General features: G+C 46.7%; 1 protein-coding gene across 1 annotated transcript; it reads left to right on the top strand.

Moving 5' to 3' along the window:
• Positions 1 to 21736: 21736 nt before the first annotated feature.
• Positions 21737 to 22630, top strand: LOC132219346 (phosphofurin acidic cluster sorting protein 2-like). Its single transcript, XM_059671709.1, has one exon. The coding sequence runs from the start codon at positions 21737 to 21739 to the stop codon at positions 22628 to 22630; it is 894 nt and encodes a 297-aa protein (XP_059527692.1).
• Positions 22631 to 23071: the final 441 nt, after the last annotated feature.

The raw sequence follows: 23071 nt of genomic DNA, 5'->3' as shown, positions 1-23071 counted from the left end.
ATTCTGATCGGGGGCATGTGCCTGGGTTGCGGGCACATCCCCAGTGGGAGATGTGCAGCAGGCAGCTGATCGATGTTTCTCTCTCATCAATGTTTCTGACTCTATATCCTTCTCCCTTCCTCTCTGTGGAAAATCAATAAAATATATTAAAAAAATTTAAAAAATATAATTCTTTTACTATGGTTGCAAATATCCAAAAATTTCTATATGTGGCATGGCACCAGAGTTAAGTTAGGGTTTTTCAAAATGCTGACATGCAGAGCTCAAAAGTTTCGCCATTACTGCCCTAGGTTCACCCTGTGGTTAGAGGCACAAGCACTCAGAGACATGAAGTGCCCTGAAGACTCCCAGCAAGCAGGGTGCCGAGTGACCACTGTGCTGTGCAGGGACAGGGTGCTCACCTGGTAAATAGGTGGACCCACACCTGTTGGGTGGAACAAATGTTCTGTCATAACACAGAGAGATGAGGGCGAAAGCATAGTCCCTGCTCAGGAAGGCGGGCAGCTGGTATTGCACCAGTTTGTCTAGCCGGTGTGCCTGGGGGTCTGCACCACACACCTATTTTTTTAGGAAAGCACGAGTGGATGGTGTGGGGCCACTTGGCGGGTTGGCAGCTGGGGCCCAGGGCTGGGCTGACTGGCCTCCATGTTCTGCTCAGGATGCCCGCAATGGGAGGCCAGTCCTTGGCATCTGAACAACAGCTCTGAGTCCTGTGGAGGCAGAGTCCTGGCTTCCAGGAAGGGCAGGTGGAGAAGGGAGAACCCTTCCCGCTGGGAGTGTTAGGGGTCCTGAGGCCAAAACTCACCTTCCATGATTCTCCAGCTCAGCACTGCCCGCCTGACCCCCAGAGAGCTCTGGTTAATCAGCAGAGCAGTTGGGGCTCCCAATGGGGGCTGCACATTAGCTTCCGGGTAGTGAGCACTTTTGTACTTAAGAAGGTTTCTCTTTGTGTTTCCAGGGTCGGTTTCTGTACTAAACTGAAAGGTGAACTGAAAAGCAGGTGGGCCCTCCTGTGCTTGGCATCTGCAGGGTCGCAGGCAGGGCTGGAAGGTGGAGTCAGAATGTCTGGAGATGCACATGGGGAAGTGCTGGATGCGGAAGGACCCTGGGCTGCCAGCTGGAAGAACTTCATTCCACACCACACCTTTGATGAGGACCCGCAGAATGTTCTCCTGCTTCTTCGCCCTGCAGACCAGGTGGCTTATGCCTCCAAGCACTGGCTTTTGGATTTTGGACTCCATGCCTTGTCCTGGTTTTCTTGGGCGAAAACAACACCTTCTTTTTCTTCTCCTTGGTGAGTACTGTCATGCACATGGTGGGTGTTGCTTTGGCCTGGCCACTGCTGGGCAGCCTGCTGACCTGGAGAGACTGGAAGGTGCACTTGAGAGTGTTGTTGGCGGTAGGCAGGTCTTTCTTCTTCGAGTCTTTCTTCCTGTCTGTGGGCTGGGCTGCCGTCCAGCAATCCACCTGCCGCTCCATCAGCTTGGTGCCATCGCCCTGGCTGGGGGAGGACAAACCCCACTCACTGACAAGATGAGTGGGATGACAAGGCATCATTGGTGAACAGAGGTAGGGACAAAGGGAAGGATAAAAGCACGCTGCAGCGCAAGGGGGTCCATCATCTGAGTCTCCCGACGTGTCTGAGGACTGTTGCACTGTCCCAACTTTCTCCTGCCACCCTGAAAAGAATGAACTATAAGGAATCCTCATTGGGTCTCTTCTGCTTGTAGGAGATCAGGGCTTCCTCGATGGGAAGCTGAGAGGAACAGATGTTCCTGTGATGTACTGCGCGATTCTCGTCACGATGTCCAGTGTGTCTTGTATGGCGCTCTGGGCCTCCAGACTATGGAACAGGTCCCATCAGGCCAGGTCCTGGGAGAAGCTGTTGTAGTGGTAATGCATGGAGCCCAGGTACCTGGCCACAGGATTGGAACCCAGCGGGATGACCAGGAAGTGCACATAGCCCAGCCAGCCGAGCATCTTGTAGGACAGCAGCTCCAGGAAGACCCGCAGCACAGCGCTGAAGTAGTGCTGTGCCCCTGCCACCAGGATCTTCAGCGGCTTAAGGGGCTGGGAATTATCATTACAGTATCTCTGTATCCACCAGATGATGGAGCTGAAGGCCACCGGACCTCAGCCATGAAGCAGATGCACAGCACAGGCAGCATGAGCCCCTGCAGGGTATCTGAGGGGAACTGCTCCTGCCAATCAGAGTTTTGACCAGGATGATGTTCTCTGGCAGCTGGTCATCAGAGATGAGGATGTGGTTCAGCTGGTTGTACGTGGTCTTCCTGGGGATCTGCAGCTGTCTCCCTGGGTCTGGCCATGCTCATTGTCTGGGCTCTTGGCTCACTTGTTCTATGGCTGTGCCGTCTGCCGCCCCTTCAGGAACCTGCCCAGCCATGGTGGCGGGGATGCTTCCCCTTGGCCTTGGTGGAGGGGATGAGAGACTCAGTCTTGGTGATGCGCCTAGTGAGCCGCATCTTCTTGGTGAGCATGTCCAGGGCTGAGGTCTCTGCCTCCGGGCTGTCCTTGGGCGGTGCTGGTGCTCCCCTGGGTGGGCATGCTCTGGGGCTCTAAGTGGGAGACACTGTCACTTGGCTGTTGCTGACTGAGCTTGGTCTTTTTGGGCACTTCAGCTGGACTAGGAGGCTCCTTTGTTTTGCTTTGTTTGTTTTGTGAACCCTCACCAGAGGTTATTTTTCCACTGAATTTTTAGAGAAACTTGAAGGGACGGGGAGAGACAGAAAGGGAGAGAGGCATCGATGTGAGAGAGACACATGGATTGCTTGCCTCCTGCATGTGCCATGGCCAGGGCTGGGGATCAAGCCTGTAATCAACACAGTTGTGCCCGTGACCAGATTTGAACCCGGGACCATTTACTCCGTGCGCCAACACACTAGCCCTCAGCAGAACCAGCTAAAACTCGGAAGCTCCGCCTGGCTCTGGGCACCATGGATGCTCCCCATGTCCATTTTTGAACTGAAATGTGACAGTCCTTCGCAGTATGGCCTGAGCTTGGGTTTGGTGGTGCTGAGAAGGCTGTCATCTTCTTTCCTGTCTGGGCTACTGTCACTGGTTCTCCAGCATGTTAGACGGAAGGTGCGGGTCCTCCTCTACTCGGGGACATGATCTGCAGGGTCCTGCTCACGGTCCAGGGCCTCCTCCGACACTTAGGCCCAGCTCAGCCAAGCCACTACATTCTGCTTGTCATGGACCTTGTTGTGACTTTCAATAGTCACTGCTTCCTGATCCAGTTCCTATCCATGGGCGGCATCTTCACCGGCCTCCTGCTCAGTGAAGCTCTGATACTCCTTTATAGAGTAGTGATTTGTAGACTTGGTCTTGGGCCGGCCTACATGGCGCTGTCCACACGGTGAGAAGACTGGCTAGACATGGAGGAGGTCCAGACTCAGGCGACTTTGGGGGAGGGGGTGCAGTGGGCCGCCGAGTCTGAAACACTGTCTCTGGGCTGTTTGATGCCTGAGGGCTCACGTGTTTTCTTGCACTTTGCCCCTAATTGCAGACTCCTCTTGGCTCCGGGCCCTGTGGATGCTTCCCTCTGTGTCTGTGAGCTGGAGTGTGCCAACCCTTCAAAGAACAGTCTGAGCTTGGGCTTGTGGGTGCTGAGGGTGCTGTTCTCATCCTCCATGTCTGGACCACTGTCCCTGGGGTTTCGCAGTGTGTTAAATAGAAGGTCCATGTCCCACTCCAACTCTGGGACGTGCTCTGCTGTGTCCTGCTCGAGTCCACAGCCTCCTCCAACACTTTGAACTTTCCCAGACACACCACCACTTTTTATTTGATATTTTGTGGCCTGGTAATGCACATCTTTCCTAATATCCATGGCCTCTACTTCTTGAGCATCCCCATGTCAATGCCCTTCTCAGCCAGGTTCGGTCCATAGGTGGCGTAGTTGCTGGCCTGTTGCTCAGAGGAGAAGCTCTGATGTACCCCCTCAGAGTAATGAACCCTTGACTTAGCCTTGCATCTGTCCTGTATGGCGCTGTCCTCCCAGTGGATGGGCTGGTTGGACAGGGAGCAATCCAGATCTCGGCCAGTTTAGCAGAAGCCTCCTCGGCCACTTTGTCCACCCTTCAGGGTTCGCTGCCTGACCTTGGCCATGCGGATGGCACCCACAGGGAGTGTCTTCTAGCTCCAGATGATCTGGTTCTTAAAGCACTTCCTCCAGTGCAACAGGGCCTGTAGCTTGTTGCCTTCTCACAGAGGAAGTAGGGGTCCTGCAGTGAGGTCAACCCCAGGACTGTCACTGGGGAACAGTACACTCCCATAGGATGTACTTGGAGCCCTGCATCTTCACAGTGATCACCATCAATATGAGGTTGGAGTACTGCATCTTCATGGCGATCACCATGGAGTTGAGGTCTTTCTCCAACTCTTTGAACACCACCATCTTCATTAAGGTCAGGTTGCACAACCTGGGCACGAATCTGAGGCTGGGGCTGTCCAACTCCTGGGTAGCAAACAGGTTCTTGGGCATTGGTGTTGAACCTGGGCACAGGGATGGGGGAGCGGGAGGTGTGGAGACCAGGACTGTGGGCAGCAAGGTAGCTGCATCTGCTTACAACATACAGGTCCTGCTGCATTCTGGGGTGATGGTTACTCTTCCTGTGTTGGGACAGAGGAGGGACATTCCCTCAGGGGCAGTTTATGAACTGCCAGGTGGGTTGGGGGCTTTAGTTCAGACCAATCCCCTAAGTCCATGATTGGCAAACTGCGGCTCTCGAGCCACATGTGGCACTTTGGCCCCTTGACTGTGGCTCTTCCTAAGCCTTAGGAGTACCCTAATAAAGTTAATAACAATGTACTTACCTATATAATTTAAGTTTAAAAAATTTGGCTCTCAAAAGAAATTTCAATCGTTGTGCTGTTATATTTGGCTCTGTTGACTAATGAGTTTGTGGACCACTGCCCTAAGCACTCAGTGACTGTTGTCAGGAGGTGAGGCACAAGTGATCCAAGAATTGTGTATGTGAAAAGGAACCACATGCTCACTGACTAGCTCAGGGAAGCCCTGTGTGGTGTTCTTGCAAACTCAGAGACCTAAAGTTATCAAAAAGAATGTTCTGAAATGAAAACTTTTAAACTAAAAGCAGTTTATGGTGGGTAGTCATGTCCTAGGCTGGCATCTTCCCTGACAAAGGGCAATCTTAACCTTCACTGAGCCTGTCTGTTGCCTTTTGGCATCTACAATAACATATAATTTGGAATGTCAAAGGAATTTCCCTATTTCCAAGCCCCTCAACACATAGGCAATGCTCTGCGGAGACCACAAATCCCCTCATTCTTACTGAGTTCATTGTTCACTTGGAACTATCCTATATCCACATGTAAAAGAAGTATGTCTGTGTCATTTTACTGTTTATCCAGTCACAGAGGATTCACTGCTTTGATTTCTCTGAAACCCTAATGCATCACCACTGGGTTTCCTGTTACCACCATACATCTCCTGTTCTGATTGTAATGTATAAAATAAGGTGCAAAACTGCCAGAGAGAATATCTCAATCCGCTGAGAGTTTCATCCTGCCAGTTATTGACAGTGGGACTTAAATAAACGACCAAAATTCTTGACAAGTTTGAATGTTTCATACTTTGACTTTTACTTGACGTAGTGGGTCAGGATTCCAAAAGAGCTCACCCAGGACCAACCCGTGGACATGGTGTTAGGATTCAACAAAGGACCCATTGAACTGCTGGTTCCCCACCCATTGGGTGAACCTGGGTGAGTTGTATCTTAAATCCATGACTTTTCCCTTGCTGGTGGTAGAGGGTTAGATTTATTTGAGCTGTATTTTTAAATAGTCCAGATAGACCTAAGATTAAGGGTTGATGGAACTTAGGTTAAGACAAGACAGTAGGAAAAAAATTGGTGGCTGTTGTTAAATTGTGCCTTTCCAATCGGAATTGCTTTCTGAGAATCAGAGCAAAAAAAACCCAAAAAAACAACAACACCCAATATCATTCAAATTAGAGTTGAACTAAATCAGCTCCAAAAATACAGTGTCATATTCTCCCTCAGGTCCGAGTATTAGGTATTCTTAGGGGACTAAGAATCTCTGTGGATGTGTGATGTCATTCCTCATGATGTGCAGAAGCCCCAATTCAAAATTTCAACACAATTGCAATTAAAGTGACTGGTTCTGGTGGGGGAGCACCCATAAGGTTTGGTCAACCGTTCCCTGACCCTCTGGTTGTTTGAGACAGCAGGGAGATCAACCGAGGCACATCAGAGGTTTGAATGTGATTTGAGGGGTGAGAGCCTCGTGGAGCTCAACAGATAAGCAACACAGGTTGACCAACTACATTATATAACAATCCTAGAGAATTTGCTCAGATTCTGCAGATATCGGAAAGAAAAGAAAAACCACATACACATACACACAACTACAAAACAACAACAACAAAACACACCTAAAATTAACATGGGAAGTGGTGCCTCCAAGTCCAGGAGATGCCCGATCCCATCCCTCACTAATATTCCTGATAGGAAGCTTTTACTTACACGTGCTTTACAGAAATGGGAAGATTTAATTAGAAAATATCCTCCTAAAATGGCCAAAGTGCAGTTTTATTTGTGTGCCTAAATTAATTTTTGGCATGCAATGAAAATTAGGAAAATGCCAGGTCTAGCATTAAACTGAATGAATGAATGGAAGCATATCTTGATTTGGAAATCAGGAGATTTTCAGAAGCACATATAAATTCCTTTAAAAACAATTAAGGAATTAGAAATTTTATAGACTGTCTCTGAACTCTTCTGAAGGTAATAATTGCCAACACCCCATTCTTCCACCTTCTCTAGTTCCCCCACTATATTCTGCACCCTTTTCCATCCTTCTTCCTTTCCCGTAAGTCCCCTCCATTATCACTTCCTACTGACTTAAGAGAAAATGAGAATAGGAATTCTAACAACTCCCTTTGGAGAAAAGCTTGTCTCAGCAAGAGAGGAACCAGCAAATGTTCCTGATTTTCTCAATGACCCTGGTGGGTTCACAAAGGCATTTAACTCTTAGAATATGTAATCCTGGATTTTCTAACTGATTCCAATTAATATAGCTAATGGTTTTTGTCAGCAAATGCAACACAAATTCTAAATAAGGCTTTCAGGAAAATTCCTGTAGAGAAATCTGTTCACTGAAATGGGATGTAGAAAACCAATAACAAACAAACCACACACACACACACACACACACACACACACACACACACACACAAATATAGGGTTGATCCATGGGTGTTTGCATTCTCACTGATAGTTTGGGAGCAGGTGAAATTATCATAGAAAGAGAAGCCACTAAGACCCCTGTAGACACTGGGGCTACTGTATTCCTAACCACAGCGAACTAATTATCTTCTCCTTCAGAGTAAACCTTCTGTGGAAATGGCAGGAATATTTAACCAATGTCTGTTTTTAATCAAAACCTGTTTCCAACTAGGGAATGTTATAGCAATATTAGCAAATATCTATCTTTGCTAATAAAATATGCCCCAAATCAGCTGATAGGGAGAGGTGTTTAGTTTGCTTATTTGTTTGTTTTATGAAATCAGTAATACCCACACATGCTTTTTCCAGAAGGGTAATATGTATTTAGAAATAAATGAACAAGATACTGAGCCCAACAGAGCCTGAGATGAATCCAGCGGTGTGTCCTCAAAGTTGGGGTCCTGGCTCCACCCAGGTTTCCTCGGGGGCTCTGCAAAAGGATCTGCTGGTGGCATCATGCACAGACATGGAAAGGCATGGGGGAGATGGTGAGCATTCAGCAGGTAAATGAGCCTTTCGCCAGTATTTTACTGAAAGGGAGTCCAGAGTTGGAACCACAGGCATGCACCTCTGTCCAGTGCCCACCCAGGGTGGAGGGAGCTGGGCCCCTTTGTTGTGAGGTCAGGCTTATGCAGTTCTGAACCCAACCCTCAATGGAAAATTGGGAAACTGATGTCCATAGAGTGGCAGATATCACCCAATGTCCATAACATTCAGAGCCCAGAGTTCAGGAATGTTCATACCTTCCAGGCCAAGGATCCCACCTCTCCAACAGAGTTGGTCTGGACATTAGAAATCCTGACATACTGGGAAGCTCCTGCATGTTCCTCCATATCTAGGGGTCAGGGGGCGCTTTGTTCTGGGACCCAGAAAGAGCACTAGCTCTCTCTCTCTTTTTTTTTTTTTTACTAAGAGAAATATTTGTATTATTTTATTTTATTATGGTTTAAAGTATAACATATGTTTCCATTTTTCCCCTAGACCCCTCCCCAGCCACCCCCACCTGCAGCACATGCACCTACCCCCTTAATGACTGTGTCCACTGATTATGCTTATATGCATGCATTCAAGACCTTTGCTTGGTCTCTTACTCTCTCCCCCACTCTCCCCTGCCTTCCTGCTGAGGTTTGAGGGTCTGTTTGATGCTTCTCTGTCTCTGGATCAATTTTTGTTCATCAGTTTATGTTATTCATTATATTCCACAAATGAATGAGACCGTGTGATATTTACTTTTACTGACGGGCTTATTTCACTTAGCATAATGCTCTCCATGTCCATCCAAGCTGTTGTGAATGGTAAGACTTCTTTCTTTTTTACAGCAGCATAGTATTCCATAATGTAGATGTACCACGGGTTTTTTACACTCAGCTGCTGTTGGGCACTTACGCTGATGGGAATATAGGCTGTTTCCAAATCTTAGCTATTGTGCTGCTACGAACACAGGGATGCATATATCCTTTTTGATTGGTGTTTCTGCTTTCTTGGGATATATTCCAGAAGTGGAATTACTGGGTAAAATGGGAGTTTCACTTTAATTTTTCAAAGAAGCTCCATACTGTTTTCCAGAGTGCCTGCTCCAGTCTATGTTCCCACCAGCAATGCACAAGGGTTCCTTTTTTTCCACATAATCACCGGCATTTGTCCTTTCTTGATTTCTGGATGATAGCCATTCTGACAAGTGTGAGACGGTATCCCATTGTGTTTTGAAAAAATATATTTTTATTGATTTCAGAGAGAGAGAGAAAAACATCAATGATGAGAGAATCATTGATTAGCTGCCTCCTACATGCCCCTATTTGGGATCAATGCCCAAAACTGGGCATGTGCCCTTGACCGGAATCGAAGCCGGGACTTTTCATTCCTCAGGCCAACACTCTATCCACTGACTAAACCAGCCAGAGCCCTCGTTTTTGTTTTCATTTGCATCTCTCACATGATTATTGACTAAAAGCATGTTTTCATAAGGCCATGAGACATATGAAAACAGAACTTTTTTTCTTGTGACTAACAAAAAGAATTTTATTCAACTCACTGAAGTCACATGTCCACATACAACCGTCATCACTGTGGCCAGGCCAGTGAGCTGTGCTGATAACTCCACTCTGGGGCCTTGACCCAAACTCCCCAGACCACCTGGATATGGACATTGGCAGCTGTTACAAAGGGGGAAATGGAAGTCATGTCCCCCACAAGCCATTGTCAAATAAAATGTCAACTTCTGGTTTCCACTCTGACATATGACCTTGTAAGTTCTTACTCTCATCCTTACAATAAGAAAAATGATGAATAATCCAAAAAATCAGGAAGTCTTTTTAGTTCCACCAGATCATTGAAGGCATATGGCTATGAAATGAATCGTTGCCTCTGCAAACTACTGTATTCAGGCTTTGTTAACACAATACAACCTAGCACTAACATATGTGTGTGTGCGCACACACAATCTCTCTCTCTCTCTCTCTCTCTCTCTCTCTCTCTCTCTCTCTCTCTCATACACACACACACACAGTCAAATGACCCTGGGTGGAATTAAAAGAAAATCAGACATCGAGGAGGTGACAATAGGAAGAAAAAGAGGTTGTAGGCACTTTTGCCTTGTGGCATTCCTCCTCCTACTTTATAGCTACTACCTTCATGAGCGTGAATATCGCTAAGAAGCAAATGCTGCAATAATCCATTGTGCAGGCAGAGAAGAGACAGGATCTAACAGGCACAATGACTTATCCAGGATCAAGAAGAGGTAAGAATGAGGGGTTGAGTCTGAGCCCTGGTCTGTCTCCTCAAACCTAGCACCTTGGCTTCAGCTAAACATTGTGGAGAGGGTGTGTTCGTGTCACTGTGTACAATGTTGGTATTCCATGGAGAAGGTAGTTGAGCAGTCAGCAGCCCTCAGGACTATCTATAGCTGTAATTAGGTGAGGGGAGTCAGGGAGGCAATTCCAGGAAGTGAGGTCACTTCCTGATAGAACTTGGAACCCCCGTAACCAGGCACCCACTTTCTTGCAACTGCCCAACTGCCACTCACTTGGCAAGAGACAGTTGACAGTTCAACATGTTCTCTTGTTGTGTTCCCAGTTATGGGGGCTCTGGTTCCCGGAGACCCTGCAGGGAGTGTTGTTCCAGACTCTGTAGACGATTCAACACTCGTGCCCGACATCTCTGGCCGTTTTCAAGAAGATCCCCTCAGGTAAGTGAAGGTGGCCTGAGTCAGACCCATTCCCACCAGGCCAGCCTCCTCTGTGGGCCATCCCTGTGCAGCCCACATCCCCCCTCTTCATGTGGTGGATAGGAGGTCCTGCAGGGAGAACCGCGGGAGTGTTTGGAGCAGTGGATAACCTAGAGGTCCTGCTGTGATCACACCCCAGGGTAGGGCAGGCAGGTGGAGATGGGGCTCTAGAGGGGTCCCTTATCTATGCCAATGGGAGTCCCAGGCCCTCAGGCTGTCATGACTTTTCCTTGCCAGTAGAGGTCTCAGCAGATCACATTCTGTGTGTCTGGAGTGGAGAGTCACAAGTTTTAGAGAACCAGCAAAACAGGGCTCTGAGGTTTTCCCCTGGTGACTGGAAACTGTCTTTATAGAGCTCTGCACAGGAGAGCGGACTGGAGCCAACAGATGGGGTCTTCAATTCCATGCCCTTGCAGGCGGCACAGACACCTGATATATCCTCCAGCCTGAAGCACCGCCGCAGGGTGAGTGTAGGTGCCCAATTGACCCAAACTCCAGGACCCCAGGGAGTCAACAGGACTCAGGTTCCAGAAGGCACCCTGCTACTCCCCTGAGATCCCTCCTAGTGTCCAGTTCCCAAAGGAATCTGGGTCCTCATCTCCTCCATGTCAGGAGCTGGGGCCTCCCAGGGCTGCACATTGTATGGGGACTGGGACTGCATATCACAGAGATCCATGTCTTTTTTTCTGTGGAACCTGGTTTTAAAACCTTCCATTGCCATGACGACGGTGCCACACTAAACATACCACATGTCCTAATATCCAAATCCTCCACCCCAGGAAAAGCCTCGGTGTTCTCATCATACATTGGGATGTTCTGTCAGAAATCGCATGGGTGACACTGTTAATACAAGCATGTGCAGTTTGTCCTCTGCTAAGAGAATGACCTAAGATACTAATGTGCTTCATATTCCTCACCTGCAATTCTACTTTTCCTGCCAAGGACCTTTTCTCTTATTAATGTGAAAAACTTTCAGAGCTCTGAAAAATTTGTGTGTGTTTATTTGATCCAAAGTATCAACAATTGTGAGCGAGAAAAATCTCAATGGGTTGAGAGAATGCTCCCGAGAATGACAATTTTTCACGTTATTTTATACAATACAAGCAAAAGTGCAGACTTATGTGGGTTGCATGAAATCCATGGGTGATAGATTAGGGAGACAGGAGAAAGCAAATTGGAGACACTTCTGTGATTGGATAAAGGGTAAAATGATAGGCACATATTTCTTTTACCATGGTGGATGTAGGATAGTTTCAAGTCAACAAGGAACTCAATAGCAACGAAGGGATCTCTGATCTCCGCAGAGCACAGAACAGTGCCTGAGCATGAGGTGTCCAAAATAAGGAAAATCCAAAGATATGTTATCATAGAGGCAAAAAGGCAGTACACACACTCAGTTAAGGTAAAGATTGACCTTTGTCAGGGAAGATGCCAGGCAAGGATCTGACTACCCATCATGAGCTCCTGTTACTGTTTTAATTTCAGACCATCCTTTGTAGTTACTTAAGGTCTCTGAGTTTGCAAGGCTGCCTTGCATCACTTCCCTGAGCTAGTCAGGTTAGCATGGGGCCCCTTTTTCATTCACACATCCTCCTTTTATTCAGAAATCAATACAAATTATGCATTGATGATGAGTGTTAGTGTTATGTCTTGCTGAACAATGGACCATTCGGGATAAGGTAAGACTCTAACTTTGAATGGCATTCAAAGTGGAATTTTTATTATTAATCAAAATTAAAAGGCAGGCGCATGGGAGGCCATGAGATCCTATATGTTCTTCTTAAAAAATGTTCTGTATCAAATTTATATTTTGAGCTAACATGAGCAGAGTCCGTTTGCTGCTTGTCTTAAGTTTTGGTATTTTGCATCTAGTATAACACTTACATACCAGGAACAAAAGCAAAAACATTAAAGCAGGAACACTGCTTAGGAATAGAAAATGTCTACTACTAGACAAGAAAGTGACGAAGGAAAATAAGCATCCCAGCCAACCAAAAACCCTTTGCATGTATTTACATAATTGTTTATTAAGCTAATTTTATGTTTCCTTCTTCATCCACTGTTCCTTGTACTTATGCTATGTTTGACCTGAAGAATTTAGACTCTCTACTGTTTCCTTACCATACTGATCATTAGAATGTACTTGTCTAGTAGGTGGGAAAACTTAGCAGATGTCGAAATTCAACTATTCATATGTAATAAGGTGTGTAATAGAAATATAAAAATCAGTTGATGTACATATAATCAATAACAGTTAGGAGATAGAAGAACAAGGTTTGAGCAGCAGTAATCTGTCAGCATCCAGGCCTTGTTGACTTCTTGGGAAAGCTGTCAGCCCCCACTGCCCGTGGGTTCTCATCCTTGAAAAGTCTTCAGTCTCCTTAGTGGATGGAGGGCAGTGTCAGTGACAGATATCCATTTAGGGTTAGGCCTCTCATAAGGTAACGTCCTTTTTAACACATTGAAGAGAGTCTTTAATTAATGTGTTTCAATAAACAAAATCTCCTGGTTGTAAGTTTTGGTCCTTGAAGTCTTTGTCTCTTGGGATTACTGTGAAATGAGTGTCACTAATGTATCATTCCCTCTAACCTACCTAGTGAGTCATGGATAGTAATGTAGAATTTCTGCTTTTAGTTTTCCTTATATTTGAAAAACAAAATGATTTAAAAATCAGCAGTATTTTAAACAGAGTCATAACAATAATAACCATCTTCTCTTCATTTAGTTCCCTACCCATTTTGTTGTTTATCCTGGTTATTTGCTAGTATTTTCGTGAATTCAGTCATTCCTTAGAGTTCTATACTTCTTCATTCAGTTCAAAGATGTGCCCTGCGTAGAAACCTGTTACTTAGAGTAAGTCAAGCCCTGACCAGTTTGGCTCAGTGGGTGGAGCTTAGACCTGAGGACTCAAGGGTCCCAGGTTCAATTCAGGTCAAGGGCATGTACCTTGGTTGCAGGCACATTTCCAGTAGGGATTGTGCCAGAGGCAGCTGATGGATGTTTCTCTCTCATCAATGTTTCCAACTCTCTATACCTTTCTTTTTCTGTAAAAAAATCAATAAAATATATGAAAAGAATAAAAAAATAGAGTAAGTCAAGAGTCCTTTTCATGAATTTTTCTAAAGATGTAACATATTTGAAAATGCAGTAAAGTAAAACAATATCTATGAACGACAAAACAAAGTGGTATGGTTATAGTTTTGATTGCAATGCAATTGATGAAAACCTGCCTTTTTGGTAAAATATAACATTTCAAGGCAATAATTTTTGGGTAACAAAAATTACTGTAAAATTACAGAGAACGATATGAAAATATATACGTATATGTATATATTTGGATTCAATACATAATTTCAATATAAAAGGAACAGATAGCATGTAAGATTTTAAAACATTGTCCATGGCTTCTTGTATTGAGAATTGGATATAATTCATAAACTTCCAATGTTTGTGCCACAAATACCCGGAGTCCAACTGCCAGACACCCTCACAGGGAACCATCCTCTTGGCTGGCCTGGTGTCGCTGACACCAAGACCACTGTTACACCAGAGTGTTTCCTATTTGAAATTTTCTTGAATCTTTGTACGTTCCTTCCTAGAGCAGGTTGAAATCTTTAGAACATCCATTTTAATAAAAATATAGGTACACAAATAGCACAGTTATTTATATTTTTTAATTTTTTAAAGCTTCTCAGGTAATTTCAAGCATATTAAGTAGTCCTAAATTAGTTAAAAACGTTTCTCTAATAAGGAGAGAGAATAAATCCTTGAGGTACTCCAGGGCCCATTGGAATTGACTCAAAGTCATCTCCTGTTTTAAAAGTCTCTTACAATAGAAACTTTGGGAAGGTTGCAAATATACTTGTGCAAAAGATTATACCATGGACTTTTTGTAAATCTACGTAAAGCAAACACAGACTTAGGGTAACTAACTCTAAAAGATATTAATCATACTTGCAAACAGTTGTAATATTAAGTATTTTGTCCAGACTACAGAATTCTCCTTAATTTACATAAGCATTTAATCTTTGTAGGCCAATAAAAGATTATATCCTAGTAATGTCATATGGAGGCTGACAATTCACCACACATGACACATAGATGAACACATATCACACAAAGACTGTACACACAATTTGAATTATTTTTTTGGTAGAGAAATAAAAGAATATTTTTATATAAAACTTTCACAAAGTTGTATAGCCTATACCCCCTTTTACAAACCTTTCCTCACCTTTTACAAACCTTCTTACCCATTCAGAAATAACTATCCTTAGAGAAACTTACATTTGCCCTTTTCCTTCAAATATGACTCTCCATACCTCAAGCCTTCTATTGTCATAACTGTATAATTTCTTCCAACTTAACTGGAACTTTTAACTGTTAGGAGCATTAATTTCCAATCGTAAGCACACAAGTGAACAAACAGCATTCCTTAGATAGACGTTGATGAACATATTTTAATCAAACTCTTACTTTCAAAAAACACACCTTCAGCAAAGCAAAAAACATTACATCAACAGCTCCAAATCCATTTTACAGACCTTCTGCAATTAAAAAACCCCCAAAAGCAGTGAACTTCAGACTTGTCTAGCAATCAATGTGTCAGTATTCACGTTAATTCAAAATGTGTAGATATTTAATAACTTTCATTAAAACTTACTAAGTTAGAAAGATATAGTTGAAAAAGCTAAAGAGATTTGTGTTGGTGGGTAAGGTATTGTTTTTTCTATTGGGATAAGTCATATCTTCCAGAGATTTGTATTTTTAAAAATGGCCTGGACAAGACGTCTTGGTGAACTCAGGTATTTTCACTTCAAAGGTTCTGGGACTTTGGTTGCATGAAGCCAATTACCTGTAAGCCTCCAAAATGAATAGGGGAGGTTTGGAGAAGGTAAAAGGACTTGGTGGGCTTTGAATTGTTTCTGGAGCAAAACCTATGGCACCTTGAAAACTTCATTTGTAAAACAAGGAGAGTCATTTTCAATACCTCAGGAACTGGGTTGCCCCCCCCACCCCCCACAAATGTTAGCAAGGGATTGACAAATTCATTCGCCCATTTTTGGATTGTTTCTATTTGGGAATATTCTTCTACTTTCCAGAAAGCTCACAACTCTGAGAGGTATAAAGACTTTCAGGTATATGAAACCTCCGTCTATCTCCCCTGGGAATGGCAACACAGGTCCCAGGTGCAAGATAGTCTTAAAGTTAATGGTGCCAAAGCCTCTCTATTACCCACTTTATATTGCAACCAGGTAATTGGTGTCACAAAAGAAGATTGGCTTCTTGTTTGAGGCACCCAGGGTGAAGTTACTCCCATTTGGTGAATATGTACCCCAAAAGAGAATTCTCACTTCACTGTGGGCTGGTCCCCCATCTTTAGGCAGACATATGAGAAAGCCTAGTGTCAGAGGCATGGCTGCATGTCTCTGGGCTGTTTGGGGCCATTCTGAGTTGGGTGGGTACCCTGTTAAGCCATCTCTCAGGGTCTTGTGGAAGATAATACTGAAGAAGAGATGATTAGCAAACATTCAGTCAGTCTCAAGCTTAGTTTCCTCCTGGAAGGTTCCTTTAAAATCATTACTTTCCCTTTTGGTTCAGTATCTGGTTCATTTATTCTAAGTATATATGTTACTATTCTGGAGAAAGCATATGTCAGCATCACTGATATCATTAAACAGTAAAAAAAAAACAAAAACCCACTCACTAAACAGGGGAATTGGGGAAGATTTGATAAGCAAACCATATATATTCTCATAACATTCCCTAGTTGGAAGGAAACAGGTTTTGATTAAAAAACAGACATTTGTAGGAAAGCTTTATTCCGATGGTGAAAGCAATTAATTGTTTGTGGTTAAAAACAAATAAAATAGCCTCAATATATACAGGGTTTATATGTTTGCTTCTCCCCCTCCCCCTTTTTTAAAATAGATTTTGTATTGATTTCAGAGAGGAAGGGAAAGGGAGAGAGAGATAGACACATCAATGATGAGAGAGAATCTCCAATTGGCTGCCTTCTGCACGCCCCCTAATGGGGATCAAGCCTCCAACCTGGGCATGTGCTCTTGACCAGAATCACACCTGGGACCCTTCAGTCTGCAGGCGACACTCTATCTTGGAGCAGCCCTAGGCATGTTTCTGTTTGTATCCTTTTTCTAAATCCTGTTTCAGTTTCCTATATCCCTAAAGTGTGGAGGCTTCTCTATGGGAGTTTTCTATAAACCTTATTGAGTAATTCTCTTGCTTTTGCTCCCAGAAACCAGGAGTATATTAATTGCAATAGGTTAAAATAGCCAGGATTACATGTTCCATCAGTTAAATTTCTCTGTGTACAAATCAGGGCCATAGAGAAAATGGAGGATGATTGCTGGTTCCTGTCTGGCTGAGAGCAGCTTTTCTCCAAAGGGAGTTGGCAGAATTCCTAATCTCATTTTCCCTTAAGTCAGTAGGGAGGGGCAGTGGAGGGGACAGAAGGGGAAGAAAGAAGGGAAGGGAAGGAACACATCTGGACAAGGAAGCTCAGAGAGCAAAAGATATAGGGGACGTGCTATAGAAGGGGGAGGATGGGGAGTTAGCATGTATTAGCTTCAGGAGAGTTTGAAGATAATCTCTGAAATTTATTGTTCATTTATTTTTTAAAGAGAATTTGTCTGTGCTTCTCCTTAGAAGTTTCTAATTTCCAAATCAAGATATGCATCCTATACACTCAATCAGTTCAATTTTCAGGCCGCCATTGTTATAGTTATTTGTTTCTTTTGTTTTATTTTGCCTGTGAAAAATTAAATTAGGCACCCAAAGAAAACTGTATATTGGCCATTTTTCAGTTGATATTTTGAAGTTAAAACTTCCTACATTTACACTTCTGTAAAGCACTTGCAAGTCAAGGCTTCCTATCAGGAATATTAATGAGGGCTGGGGCCTGGGAGTTCCCAGCCATGGAGGCACAACTTCCCATGTTAATTATAGGTGTGTTTGTTGCTGTTGTTTTTATGGTTTGGTATCTGCAGAGTCTCAGCACAGTTTCTGGGAGTGTTATGTAGTGGGTTAAAGTTTGTTGCTTTATGGGTTGAGCTGCAAGTTGCTCACTCACCTAGAGTCTCATTCAACCTTCTTATGTGCCTCAGTTTCTCTCCTTGCTGACTACAACAACCAGAAGGGCTACCAGCAGAGGTGGACTAAACCTCATTAGTACTCCCCCTGAAGAGCCAGTTAGTTTAATTGCAGTTGTGTGGGAATTTCCTTATGGGGCTCCTGCATGTCATGAGGAATGACCTCTGACACATCCGCAAAGATCCTCAGTTGTCTAAGAACATCTGAGATTCATGCAGGAAGGAGGATGTGCCCCTTTATCTTCTGAGCTGAACAAGATCAGCTCTCACTTAAACAGCTAAGGTGTTTGCCCAGACTCTCAAAAGGCAAATCTTATAGAAAAGCCAGGGGTAAAAACCAGTCCCATTTTCCCTCCTGTCTCTCCATAGCCTGGGATCTATTAACTGTTAACCTTTGTTCCACCAAGAGTATTACAAAATATGGCTCCAATAAAGTCAGCAACACAAGCAAGGGAAGGTCCTGAATCCAACAGACAAGTGTCACAAGTTCACCGGCAGGCAGGGAACTGGTGCGTCAATGGGCCCTTTGCTGGATGCCAGCACCAGGTGTAGGTCTGCAAGGTGGTGCTGGGTGAGAGTTTCTGGGATCCTGCTGTATTGTGCCAAGTAAATGTCCATGTAAGAAGCATTCAAAACTGTGAACAATTGTTGAGATTTTATCTGAGCCAAATGGTCATTTGCCTTGAATCAAAACCTCAAAGGATTGAAATAATGCTCTGAAGAATGGGAGTTGTCACCTTATTTTAGATATTACAGTCAGAAGTGGCGATGTATGTGAGTTGCATGAAATCCATTGGTGATGGATTGGATGAAAAGTGAAATGACAGACACATACTTCTTTCCCATAGGGGGATATAGGACAGAACAGCCAACAATGAACTCAATAACAATGAGGGGATTTGTGGTCTCCACAGACCACAGAGTATCCAAAAAAAAAGGAAAATTCCTTTGACGTTCCAAAGCTATGTTCTTGTAGATTCCAAAAGATAGTAGACAGTCTCAGTTAAGGTAAATAATGACCTTTTTTTGCAGAAGATTCCAACCTAGGACCCAGCGACCACCGTAAACAGCTTTTAGTTAAAACGTTTTAATTTCAAAGCATCTTTGTGATATCTTTAGGTCTCTGAGGTTAAAAGACCATCACCCAGGCCTTCCCTGACCTAATCACAGATTAGCGAGTGGCCACTTTTTGTGTGGCCACACTCTCCTTTGATCACTCATGCGCCACTTCTTGCCACCAATCATGTCCCTCCTCTGTCCCACCACAGGAGAAAAAACCACGAACCCTGAGTAGGAAAAGGTCCAGTAGGATGCCAGCAGCTGCAGCTTCCTCACGAACTGTGGGCCTGGCCAGCACGTCCAAGGTGCTCAAAACACAGGTCCCCCAGAACCTGTTCGCCACCTGGGAGGTGGACTGCTCCAGCCCCAGCTGCGTGCCCAGGTGGTGTAGTCTCACCGTAACGAAGCTAGTGATCTTCAAGAAGCTGGCCAAGGACCTCCACTCCGTGGTAATTTCCGTGAGGATGCGAGACTCCAAGGGCATCCTGAGGTCCCAAGAGATTGTGCTGCCCCGCAGTAGACCAGTGCAGACCAACCTGGCGCTCACCTTCTCCCTGCAGTACAACCACTTCCTCAAGGGAGAAGGTAACAAGCTCCTGATCATGCTGGAGCAGAGGAAGTGCTCTAAGAACAGAAACGTCCTGGGCTACGAGACACTGGCCTCTGGCGCCATCCGCATGGCTGACGTCATGCAGCGAAACCCCAGGTGTGGCCAGATGGTGAGCCTCTTTGGCAGCATCAAGGAATCCTCCACTACGGTGGCCGAGATCTGGATCTCCTCCCTGTGCAGTGAGCCCATCGAACACGAGGGCACTGCCATGCAGGTCAGCCCTAAGGCCAAGTCGGCAGGTAACTATGAGGGGCAGGATGAGCTGCAGGCCAGTGGCAGGGGAAAGCACAGACACGACCTGGACAAGGATGCCTTGGAGAAGGGGGAACCAAAGAAGCAGCGGCCATCAATACGAGGAAAGCTGAAGCAGAAAGTCCTGGCGCTGTTTCACAGGTCCAAAGTGTCAGAGAGGGACCTTCGGTCTGACATGATGGGGAATCGCAGGAAAAGTGACCCATACCTGGAGGATGATGAGAGCGTCCTCAGCACCCCCAGGCCCAAGCTCAGGCCATACTTCGATGGCCTGTCAGACTCCAGTTTGCAGACGGAGATGTGGGGCAGCCACAGTGACAGGACCCAAACAGAGCCTCTGAGTCTGCCCCACATGCCCGAGAATTCGTGGGCCCTGGGAGGCAAGCAGCCAAGCGAGAGGGACAACGAATTTGTGGCCCACAGCACACCCACCAGCAAGGTGGACAAGATCCAGATCTCCTCCCTGTCCATGCCGCCCATCGACCACGAGGACAGCGCCAGGCAAGACAGTCCTGAGGCTGAGTCCTCGGACAACTACTCTGAGTGCATGTGTGAGAGCTTCTTCTCGCAGCGGGAGGCCAGCTACCATACCGCTGACCAGGAGGAGGATGACTGTGATGAGGGGAATCTCATATTCACAAGGAGCACCCTGACCACGCAACAGAACTACCAACAGAAAGTCCTGTTATGGCTGCGCACTGTCCAATTGTCGGAGGAGGTCCTGGGCCCTGAGCAGGACCATGGGGAGCATGTCCCGGAGGTGGAGGAGGACCTGGACCTCCTGTATGACATGCTGCCGAACCCCAGTGACAGTGGCCCAGACACTGAGGACGATGGCAGCGTCCTCAGCACCCCCACACCTAAGCTTCGGCCATACTTTGAAGGCCTGTCTAGCGGCCCAGACATGAAGTACAATCACAGTGTCCTCAGCAGCCCCAATCCCAAGCTCAGGCCATACATGGAAGGCCTTTCAGACTCCAGCTTGTCGATGGAGATGCGGGGCCTCCACAGCACCAGGATCCAAAAAGAGCCTCTGAGTCTGGCCCACCTGCCTGAGAACGCTAGGGCCCCGGGAGGCAAGCAGCCAAGCCACAGTGACTCCCAACTTGTGGCCTACAGCAAACCCACCACTGAGATTCGAATGCCCTCCCTGTCCCGCCAGCATATCGATCAGGAGGCCACTGCCATGCCCGCCAGCAACAAGGTCCAAACCTCGCATAAGGACCTCGCCAGCACATCTGAGAGCTGCTTCTTTGAGCAGCCGGCCAGCCACAATTCCGTCCACAGGCAGTCCCAGGAGAATAACTTGGACAAAGGTAATCTCATAGTAAGAAGGAGGTGCATGAACAGTCAACACAATTACCACCAGGAAGCCGTGGCATCTATGCTCAGGGCCCAAGTGTCGGAGAAGGTCATATCCTCAGAACAGGCCCTTGTGAGGCATGTCCCCAAAGTGGAGAAGGCTCTGCACCGTCGGTATGACATTGTGCTGAGCTCTAGTGACAGTAGCCTAGACACGGAGGACGATATCAGTGTCCCCAGCACCCCAAAGCCCAAACTCAGGCGATACTTTGACAGCATGTCAAGTGATAGCAGCTCTGACTCAATGGCCCACAGAATTTGCTCCCCTGGGAAGCAGCTGGCACAGCTGGAGGACAACCGGGAGGCAGGGTCCTCCGCCCAGCACTGGTTCACCAAGAAGCTGCCATCCATAGTGCGCTTCACCAAGTCTCTGGTCCTGCCCTCCAGCAGGTCCAAGAGGAAGCAGGCTGGCCACCGGGGCTGCGACACAGCCCGGAATGAGTGGGTCAACAGACTGGACAACGAGAGCCCAGACCCACAGAGCCAGCGGCAGATCCCCAGGAAGCCCGTCCGTGACCAGCTCAGCAACATCCTCATTTCCCAGGACAAGATGCCCGAGAACATCATCCTGGTCAACACCTGCGACTGGCAGGGCCAGTTACTTTCGGACATCCTGCAGGGGCACACGCTGCCCGTGGTGTGCACTTGCTCCACAGATGACGTCCAGGAGGCCTTCAGCATCATCGTCTCCCACATGCAGAGATACTGCAACTGCAATTCCCAGGCCCTGACGCCTGTGAAGATGGCGGTGGCAGGGGCACAGCCCTACTTCAGCGCTGTGCTGCGGGTCTTCGTGAGGCAGCTGTCCCAGCAGCCACCCCAATGGCTAGACTACATGCGCTTCCTGGTCATCCCGCTGGGTCCCCACCCCTTGGCCAGCTACCTGGGCTCCATGGATTGCTGCTACAACAACTTATTCCAGGACCTGTACTGGCGGGACATGTTCAACAACCTGGAGTCTGAGAACACCTTGCAGGACACACAGGACGTTGTGTCGAGAATCTCTGAGTACGTTGCGGGGGCCAACTGTGTCTACCTGCTGCCCATTGCTGAGGCCATTCTCATGTCTAAGCAGCAGCGCCCCAATGAAAAGTCCACACAGCTCATCCCCTTTGTGGGGGCAGTGAAGGTTGGAAGAGTGGAACCATCTGCAGCCATGTCAGGAGGCTCAGATGATGTAGTCCTCTCATGGTGCGGTGAGCTTCTGTCCCCTACCGGGAAGGCCTCACCCAACACACTCTCCCCCACATCAATGAGTGGGGGCCTGTCCTCCACCAGCCAGAGTGTCCATGCACAGATGATGGAGCTGCAGGTGGATTACTGGACAGCAGTCCAGCCAATAGATACAAAGAGAGTCGCAGAGAAGAAACAGCTGCCTACCACCAAAAACACACTCAAGTGCTTCTTCCAGTCTGTCCAGGTCAGCAGGCTGCCCCGCAGTGGTGAGGGCACAGCAACACCTGCCATGTCCATGACTGTGGTCACCAAGGAGAGAAAAAAGAAGGCGCCCAAGAAAACCACGGACGAGGATGTGGAGTCCCAAAGCCAGTGCATCCAGGGCATTGGTCGCCTGGTTTGCAGGGCCAAGCACCAGCAGAGCATGCTGCCGGTCGTCATCGATGGCGTGGAGTGGAATGACGTGGCGTTTTTCCAGTTGTCCGCCCAGTGGTCCTCCCACGTCAAGCACTTCCCCATCTGCATCTTCGGACACAACAATCCCACCTTCTAGCCCTGCCCCTCCCCCTGCCCTTCACTCTGCCTTGGCCAAGACCAGAAGGACCCAGCTGCTTTTCTGTGAACAGTTCAGTTTACTACAGACACAGACCCTGGGAACCCAAAGAGAATGTGCTCACAGCCTGGAACCTAAGGGGGTTGCCCCTCACTGGGAGCTCCTCAATGCTCTGTTCAGTAACCAGAACGCTGTGGCGGGTGGGACTCAGGAGGGCAGTGTTGAGCTGGAGCATCATGGAAGATGTGTTTTGGCCTCAGGATGCCCAACATTCTCAGTGAGAAGGGTTCTGGCCTTGAAGACCTGCCCTTCCAGGATGCCAGGACTCTGCTTCCATGGGAGACAGCTCCAACCTGTGCCCAGACTCAGAGGTTGGCAGCCAGAGGTCAAGGGCTAGCCTCTGATGGCAGCCTTCTGAGCAGAACTTGGAGTCCATTCAGC

Source organism: Myotis daubentonii, chromosome 16 (genome assembly GCF_963259705.1).
Source record: "Myotis daubentonii chromosome 16, mMyoDau2.1, whole genome shotgun sequence".
Taxonomy (NCBI): domain Eukaryota; kingdom Metazoa; phylum Chordata; class Mammalia; order Chiroptera; family Vespertilionidae; genus Myotis; species Myotis daubentonii.
This window is presented reverse-complemented; position numbering and strand designations above follow the sequence as displayed.